The following is a 9467-nucleotide window of genomic DNA, read 5'->3' as shown; positions in this document are numbered from 1 at the left end:
AGGGTTACATTTTTCAAACAACAATAGTATAACTATGTAAGCTTGATATATTTATATATATATAAATAATATGCACGAAATATTAATTATTTTAACCTTATAGACATTTAAATTTTTATTATCAAATATCAAAATATATATATATATATATATAATACCCATTGTTAAAATTATAAATCAAGAACCTAAACTTTCTTTTTGGTTTATTTATTCAAAATAATAAGTGAAGAACCTAATTTATGATAAGTATAAAATGGATGAAGTATTATAACACGGGCGTGAAATAAGTAATTAACCGGCCTTAATATAAAATCCTCTCTTTGTCTATATTATTTAAGATAAAGATGAACATCATAAAACTAGCAACAAGTTAATTAACTTACAGAACAGTTTGTTGTGAACATAATTTACACACAATCTCTGATCATTATTGAAAGCAAAGGTAATGAATAATAATAAGGAACAGCAGCTTCAAATCTTCAATCCGCATTCAGCAGCATCGAGATGCTAGAAGGTTTCTTTACATGAAAATTTGGAAATATAGGGAAAAAAGAGAGAGGCAAAAAACCCATCCAGTTTATGCTTTTCAAAGTTGGTCTTGAATGGGCTAGGCCTGCCCTACCTCTCAACTCTCATTTCTCTTGCTCGCCGGACCATTGATTTTAATTTCCCAAAAACCATGATGGCCTCTTCCGTCACTTTTGTGGGTATTCAACGATAGGGATAGAGACCTAAATGCCTTTTTTCCTTTCATATCTCCTTTTTCTATTCTAAGGCTGTACGGTGGCTCCTGTCTTCTGGGCCTATTATTGCAAAATTCTTATTTCTCTAGGTAAAGAAAGGAGTTAGGGCCCTGGATGGTAAGAATGCTATTTCCCCCCCTTGTATACTCCTCAGAATTAGAAATGCTCTTTGTGGAATTCAAATTTAGTGGAACCTTTTTGGTTTAACTCGTAGCAGAGTTTGCTGAGCTCTTTAGCCAAAACCGGTGCCCCGCAATAAAAGACCCCTGCTCCCCAAAGCACAATACAACAGTATTAGAAATACACAGAAGATTGCCATTTTCATTTCCTTACATTGGGGGTAGAGGGGGTCACTTACCTATCCTTGCGTTGCAATGCTTGGAACTTAGTTTAGACAGAACGTTCTTCCATTTGGGCCTTGCAAAATGGGTCCGCACCTGATAATGTCAAAAGAGGAACTGTGATTGCGTTTCAAAAGAAAATTTTAGCCGGGCTGTTGCTAAGGCATGGGATGGATGCTACCCATGATCTACAATTCTGCATAGGGAATTGTTGTCTCTTCACAATGAATTGAGTTTTAAAGACAATCATATGCTGAGAGAATGAAAATGACACAAAAAATTGATCCTACCCTGGTGCCCGAAACGATGTCAACTCCATTCTTGGCATGATTTAGCGCTTGGACCATTGTAATGAGAGCTGAGCGTGCATCGCCTTCCTCGTACACGCTTGTCAAATAGTTGTGCATTTCAATCACACCCTACATTGTTCAAAGGGACAAGTTAGTAACAAGCCAAGGTATTCTTTCCGAGTGTCATCTTAACAATGTATTCTAAGAAATTACAAATGAAAGATTAGTTCTTTTACCCTTTGATCAAGTTCTGCAACTTCGTTCATGACCCCTTTGAACCAATCAAAAGAACCTTGTTCTCTGGTTACCCAATAAAAGTAAGCATTGGTGGTCTTAAGAGTTTTCTTTCGTTTCGATGGAACTCTGTTTGGAGTGGTTGATTCATTGCTGCTCGCAACACTTACGTCTGATGCCTTACTGGTATCTGAGACTGAATCCTGAAAATGAGAAAAATAATCTTTGTGAATGTTATAACCAAAGAACAAGAAAAACCGACTCATTAGCTTAGCACGAGTTACTTACTGCTTGCTCCTCCATTTTGACAATGTTGTTCAACAGATCTTTTAAAATGCTGATGAATGGTGTTGCACCGATTCCAAGACCCACAAGCAACAGAACATCATACTTACTATAGTCTTGTGCCGGTGCACCATACGGTCCATCAATTAAGAGCTTTGGCAAACTGTTCTTCGGACAACAACATCATCGATCATAAACTTACTCAGTATTCCTAATGATTCTAAAAAGGATAATGTTGAATATATTAATAGAAGCTAAATAGATATACCTTTTTTTAGTTGCCTCATCTGCCCTGAGAAGCCCACTTTTCCCCGCTACAGGAGGTTCACAAACCTCAGAGAATAGTCGTTTGAGTGCTTGGGTCCAGTCACCTAGCTGACGAATATGTACACTAAGGTAGTCATCACCAGGAGCGGAGGTGATTGAAAATGGATGCCTGGTTCCAAAAAAGAAATGCTCATGAGTGAAGGGAAAAATGCAAAAAGCAAAATATACACCCCTGCCAGCCGAAACCATCCTAAAACATTATATATGCTTTAAATTTTTTACCTACCATTCAAATGGAGAGACAGCAGGGCACTGGACAAACATGTACTGTCCACTCTTGTACCGAAATTGTGGCGGCTTAGACATTTGTAATGTAAGAACACCTCCCGGATAAATTGCAACCTATATAGTGAGAATGCAAAGTTACAAGACGATCATCAATCAAAATATATAGTAGCCTGATTCGGACCTAAATTCAGGGTTCATGGAAAAAGGATCACAGAGAAGCTAATTTAGTAAATTGAACAGCCTCAAATCCTTGAGATTGTGCTTCCAAGTTAATTGGTCTCATAAATGTTTCTTCATTTTATTCAATACCCTTTTTCTTTGAGCAGATTCTAATTAATTATGGAACTTCTTTACACTAAATCATACTTGACAGAGTATGCGTACCTTCAAAAGCCGGACAGTAGAGAAACCGGAACGAAAAAATCTTAGGATCCTTTCTCCAGCATAAAGCAAAACTGGAACAGCTAGGTACATCCAAGTCTGCAACAAGGAATTCGATTGCCTTAAGGCTAAAACTACAGTTACAGTTAATTAAAATAAAATAAAATCCTGATGTCTGCAATAACTTGAGAAAAGAAGATTTAAATATATACCGTCCTCCGATACCATATGTGCACGAGATAAAGGAATTCTCCATGGATGATGAGCAAGACGTAGACAATGACAAACAGGTGATGCGAGTACCAGAAGGCATTGAAGCCAGTGATTCTATCAAAAGGCTTGGGTAGCTTAATCAGGTTCCGCCGAAACCATCTTGTTGCTAGTGTAAATGCAATTGCCATGAAGATAACCATTAGAACTCCAGTCACTCCTTCAGTTCCTTTTACTAGGTCTATGTACGTTGGTTTAGGACTTCCAAAGTCGTTCTTTAGAAACTTTTTATATTTATAATTAGAAGAGCTGATAAGCCTCGGGAAATCACAGGCAAGATGGTTACCAACATGGAGAATGACTCCAATTGAAATCGCTGCAGCTATTGTCTGCATAAATTCAATGAGATGAGGAGAGCGTAAACAATGATCTAATTGGATGGGAATCGACAACTTTCAAACTTCAATGTTATTATGCAACGCATCAGATTTGCTTTTCATTGTGGGGTAATTTGCAAATGTTTGAATTGTGAACTCAAGAGCATGGTTAATGCCTTTGCAAACCAATACCATTAAAATCTTGATTGTCCACCATTATACCATTATAATCTTGATAGAATTTAGTGTTACTTGCTTTAGACTTCAGTTAAAACTATACGATCTAGTTGGCCTAAGTATACGTATCTGGGAAATATACTCTAACTACAAGCCTTCTGTTCTAAAATTTGAGAAACATTTTTTTCTTCTTGTGTATGTCAATGCTTTGGTCACGGCCAAAAAAGTAACAAAACTACAATGTTATAATTTCATGTATGATATTCTAGTGTCTTCAATATTTTTAAAAAAAAAAAAACCTGTTTATTTGTCAACTTTTGCTGCGTGACCCCTCCCCCTCCCCCTTTTCCCTAACGTCACAGTCTTAAGTTCACATTTCACAAGCGACAATATCGAAGACCTATTATTGCCTTTGATGGCTTAAATCAACCCATCATATTGACTTCTATCATCACAGTTACCTGGGACCCAGACGATAAACGTGAAAGAGAAGCAAAAGATTGTATTACTAGAGAGAAAGAAAGGAATTGGTATTCAGTTTACATACCTTGTGAAAGTTGATATTATCGTCAAAAGGTACGAAGAGACCCAGCTTTGTGGACCTGAGCCAAGTAATGGTGTTTCTGCACACTGGCATGAGGATAAGAGCCATGTTAAACTTCAGGGTCTCAGCTGCTCCCTTGGCTGTGAGGAGGCAATAACCCATAACTTTAAAAGCACTCTTCTGTTTGTATTGAAAGAACTTCCAAGTAAAGAGTCCTATCATAACCATAATCCAGAGTGACACGACCCATATCCTCTTCCAATTTTCTTCTAAATAGTACACAAGTTTAGTGCTCATTCTTCTGATTCTGCCCTTTTTTCTTAATCCTTGTAAGTTTTGGCTAAGAGCTTGGCTTGTGTAGCTTAGGGCTTGACTGTAGCTTAGATACGTGTCCTTTTGCAAGAGAAGTGTCTCCAGTTGCCATAGCTGCACCATTTTCATCGTTCATCATCATCCACCAACTCATGAAAGTTACGGCAAATAAAAAAAAATATTAACTGATGAGGAAAATATTTAGTCCTGAAAAAGGACAATGTTATCTTGACCCAGTCAACTCGTCGCACTATCAGTGATGCAGAATGGATGACGCGTGCATGCGTGAATGAGTGAAGAGAACGCGTTTTGGAGAGGGGAATAACTAGAAAGCAAAGCTCACATAGGAACCCAAGTACCCAACTGTGTCAGGTCCGCATTTAGCAGGACCATCGAGTTCAAAACGGTCAATCATGGGTTCGAGTTGGTCAGGACCCCTTCAATCTATGACCAGATACCATTGCTCAATACTTTAAACCACAACTTTGGCAAGTAAAACAAAAGAAAAACCGATTTGCAAAGATAAGAAATAAGGGAAAAGATAATCAAATTCAAGGCAGATGCTATTGCCCGGATAGTGACCTGCCAAGTTGATTTTGGTCTTACCATACAGCCTTAATTACTATATAGAGATGAAGCAATTAAAGAAAAAATATATATACAAGCACACCAATTAAATGAGGGAACTATTCAGTAGATAATCATGCAAATATAATTTGCTAGTTGATTAAAATGGAAAATTAATATACAAAGCTAGAATAGTACTCTATTTATTACGGGAAGGGACCTATTCAGCCTTTCTTTTTTCTTCCCATCGAGCTCAAGCTACATGTAAGGAAGCACTAAAAACTGGTTCAACGACCTCAAATGTAATTACTGTTTACCAACATTGAGATAATTTGAGCTGTCTATCGTAAAAGCTCGTTATTCTTGCTTTGATCATTCTTCTTTCGTCACGGTTGCACATAACCAGAACCGGATTTGTTGGAATGATCATTTTTCGCCGAACAATAGACTTTGGAAGAAAGAAGCCCAATTTAATATTTTCAGTTATTTCTTTATAATATTCAAGTCAATGCTACTCCATTGGTCATCTTACTAAAACTAATTCATAAGCTTGGTGACAATGAAATCTTACTGCAAATAATAATTTCCTCGATTTGATTTATTAAATTCTAAAACACCCCTTGTCTTGATTTGTTACCCTTAAATATTAAATAAAATTAAGAGAATAAGAAATTCATGCAAAACAAAGCAAAAAAAGGATTTGATTATGGAAGTTTCATATAAATAATGGACCCACCTCAATATATCCAAGTCTTTCAGGGTCCAATTCTTCCATGATCAAAGCTGCATATTCTTCCGCTTGCTCTTTCAATCTTGACAGCTTGTTTGCTGAAGCACTTAGCATGATAATCTGTATAAACCAAAAGGAAAATAAATTTTGTAATTACGAATTAAAGGTAACTATATATTGACCAAAATGCCCCCACCAACCCCCCACCCAAAAGAAAAAGTAAAATGATATGAAAAGAAAATTCGGAAAAAAGGCCAAACCCCTGAACAATGAATATCGAATAAACCAATCTAATTATAGACAAGATGCTTGTAAAGTGATTTACGTCATACACCAAAAAAAGATTGAAACTGTTGTTTTTTCTTTATTTCTTTAATTTGATTATTTATTATCGGAGTAGTTGGTGTAAGAGTTTCTTGTGATTCAAGGTCATATTATACCTGCCTTACGTTGATTATAATAAACCAAAATGACACCCTGTAAACAAGTGCTCATAATCAATCACTCTATGCATTAAACTATTTCCTTCTGACGATGAAAGGGCGGCCTTCCAATTTTCTTTTTGAAGAAAAAAATTTATCAGAAGGGGCAGTGTTATTAAAAATTAGTTTTAAGTGGATGCCTAATCCAATTTTATTAAAAATTGGAATAATGACAATAATAATTACCTCTTTTACTTCGGCCTCAGTGATTCTACCATCTTCGTTCTTATCCACCCTGAAAAATGGGGCAAACATCATATAATTTAAGATTAGAAAGGAAATTCACATATAATTGCGAAAAAGGACGATTTTAACTAAATTTTATTTTCATTAATTACAAGTTTCCAGAGAGTGAAGCTTAAGATTCATTAATTTTAAAATGAAATAACTGAAAAAAAAATCGTAATTAATTAATTTCTACTTGTTATAGAATAGTTTAATAATGCGTACATGTCGAAGAAGATCTGGAGGCGAGAATCAAAACTTTGATCGGTGATTTGAGACCAATATTCATAAAGTTCATCTTTGCTGATTTTTTCAACTTTTAATCTCCTTCGTCTACTCAATGCATCGAACATCTCCAACGCAAATTCCTTCGAATCCTTCATTCCTTAAAGAACAGTACACGATTAAGAAAAACAGTTAGAAGATAGATTCAAACCGAAGCGCTTAAAACAATGGATTTGGGAGGAAAATGTGATGATGAAATGGATAACCTATGCATTGTGCGAAATCGGAGCGAAAGAGATATCCGTCTTTGGCGAGTTTGTTGAATTTGTTTTCAACTTCTTCCCATGCATTGGCTTTATTGTTACTTATAAACCTTAATCCACGAAGTGCTTTATGAGCGCCGGAACGAGTCCGGTCGAGTTGAGCTCGCTGCTTTCTTAGAGCTCGAGCGGCTAAAGCCGAGTCGAATCCATTTACAGTCTGAGATGCGTGTCCGTTGCCCCATGAGAACTTGCGTAATTCGGCTTTCAACTCTTGTGAGAACTGCCTGGCTTTGGCCACTGCTTCGGCTTTCAGTTCTTGTGAAAACTGCCTTAATCTATTGGATGAGCTCCTCGTCGTCGGTGATCGTGAAGCGGATACCGAAGTATCGGAGCCTTCATCGACGTTGATAACGGTGGCCGGCTCGACGCTTCGGAGGATGATAGTATCATCGTCTTGGAGATCAAGAGTGACCTCGACGAACTCCTCGGCGGAGTTGTACTCAGTCCCCGGCGAAGTTGTTGCACTGAGAATGGTATTGGCGGGGATGGTGTCTGAGGCCCACCGCCTCTCGTGCGTCGGCCATGAACCGTCTCCCATTGAGCCAACAACTCCTAGTTATACATGGTTACAGATAAATTTATAGGAAAGAGAAGTTGAATTAATGTTTAGTTTATTTAAGAAAGTGGATTAAAAAGAAAGAAAGAGAAAAGCTGAATATAAAGGTAGGCAAAGGAAACGCGGATGGAATCTGAAGGAAAAGACAAGAGAACGCGGAGAGCAGCACCACAAGAAAAAATAAATAAAAAGAACAATATCGCGGGACTAAAGGGAAGAAAGAGACCTGTACATATTGGATTTCATACGAAAGAATTGGTTAAAATACACTTTTAGTCCTTGTACTTGTATATAATTTGAGATTTAGTTCTTAACTTTAAAAGTTACTCAATCTTCCTAATTTTTAATTTAAAATCTTAGTTCAATCATTGTTGTTGTTGATAGCCACTGTCAAAATTTGGTAACTTATTATGTTTATTTTTTGTCAATCATATGTCACATATATAAAATAACCTAATCGTAATTCTAAATTTACAATATTTGACAAAAAATATTTATAATTTTAATTACTAGACTGAAAGTTTTAAATTAAAAACTAGAAGGATTTCATTTTAATTTTTAAATACAAAGACTAAATCTTTTTTTTTAATCAAAGTATGTATGATTACTTGGTGAATTGTAATATCATCATAATGGTTTTAATTTGTATATAGTATTATTTTTCATTGTTTTAATAATTGGATGGGTGATCTAATCAGTCAAATCATCAATTTTCAGTTCAATCGATTCAATTGTCAGTCTAACAATAATTTAAAATTCATAAAAATTATAAAATCACCTCAATCATCATTTTTTGTCCCGATTTTTGGTATTTTACCAATTTTAAGTGGTTTGATCATATGTGGGTTCAAGCCTTATGTCTTGGTTTATATTCTAATCAGTTCTAAGTCCAACTGATCGATCTGGTCCAATTTAAATAACATTGATTTTTATATTAAAATAAGTGATGTTAAAAGTTATTTATCAAAAAATGATTTTATTTAGGGTTATCTCGACATCTATATATCGAGTTTAGTTAAATATATTGTGGCATTAAGATATTCGCGTCCCATTGAAATCAAGGTAATTATTATAGAATGACTAAATCACCTTGACACCAATAGGTGTTGATTTATTTGTAAAAATTTTAAAACATAAATTGTTATTAATTTGAAGGGAAAGAAAATTTTAAATTAACCTTGTTACCTATGTATGTCGGTACTCTTAAAACCATAATGAACCCTAACCCTTGAACTAATAAATAACTTATACTAATAGTTAGTTTTTCACTGAAACTCAAAACATTTTTCTTCTACATTCTTTCATATCCTACACACTTAAGATTTTCAAAAATTCAAATTTTGAAGCATATCATAATGGTTGTCCCCTTATTGAGATTAAAAGAATGATATGTTGCTCAAAATGTAGCAACAATAAAGTATTCTCTATTGACTCTATGTTGCGGTAATATGAGAATAATTTTGCTCAATCTCTTCCATAGTTGCATGTGATGAAGGGGCAGGAGCAAGAAGTTGCTTCACCCAAGTGCATTTCACCCAATTCTTGTTGATGCCACTAATAACATCTACAGATAGTGTGACCCTCAACAACTAATAACATCGTGCTTTACGTTGATGCCACTAGTTCTGGTTATCACCGACACATCAATTGGAAGGTCGGTTATAAAAGTGACATCCTCCAATAATATAGTTGTTTCCTAGCATAAAAAAGGAAATGTATGCGTTTTCGACCTCCATCTTTTTAACAAGGTGGAAGTAATCGTTTCAAAAGCTACTATTGTAGATATCACATACAAACCAACACCCTTCAAGCAGTCTTTGATACATCCATCTAACTCCGAAAAGTTTAAATTATGTCGAGCACAAACAACTTGATTTCTTTACTCTTTGAAACATCACAAAAATATTTAA

The 9467-nt window shown here is 35.5% G+C and overlaps 1 protein-coding gene across 3 annotated transcripts; it reads right to left on the bottom strand.

The window, feature by feature from the left end:
* Positions 1–301: 301 nt before the first annotated feature.
* LOC105765264 (respiratory burst oxidase homolog protein A) lies at positions 302–7711 on the bottom strand. Of its 3 annotated transcripts, XM_012584267.2 has the most exons (14): positions 6945–7701; positions 6679–6838; positions 6415–6463; positions 5753–5866; positions 4141–4563; positions 3042–3428; positions 2833–2928; positions 2447–2562; positions 2162–2329; positions 1897–2056; positions 1611–1811; positions 1375–1503; positions 1102–1180; positions 302–1009 (listed from the first exon to the last, which is right to left on the bottom strand). In XM_012584267.2, the coding sequence occupies exons 1-14, from the start codon at positions 7537–7539 to the stop codon at positions 900–902; spliced, it is 2787 nt and encodes a 928-aa protein (XP_012439721.2). In that variant the 5' UTR covers positions 7540–7701; the 3' UTR covers positions 302–899. The 3 variants fall into 3 exon arrangements, with proteins under 3 accessions (XP_012439721.2, XP_052481344.1, XP_052481345.1); XM_052625384.1 differs by lacking the exon at positions 302–1009 and having other exon boundaries at positions 1141–1280; positions 6945–7705; XM_052625385.1 differs by lacking the exons at positions 302–1009; positions 1102–1180; positions 1375–1503; positions 1611–1811 and having other exon boundaries at positions 1903–2061; positions 6945–7711.
* Positions 7712–9467: the final 1756 nt, after the last annotated feature.

The sequence above is a fragment of the Gossypium raimondii genome, chromosome 12 (assembly GCF_025698545.1).
Source record: "Gossypium raimondii isolate GPD5lz chromosome 12, ASM2569854v1, whole genome shotgun sequence".
In the NCBI taxonomy this organism is placed as follows: Eukaryota; Viridiplantae; Streptophyta; class Magnoliopsida; order Malvales; family Malvaceae; genus Gossypium; species Gossypium raimondii.
The sequence above is the reverse complement of the archived record's forward strand: the minus strand, read 5'-3'. Positions and strand labels throughout refer to the sequence as shown.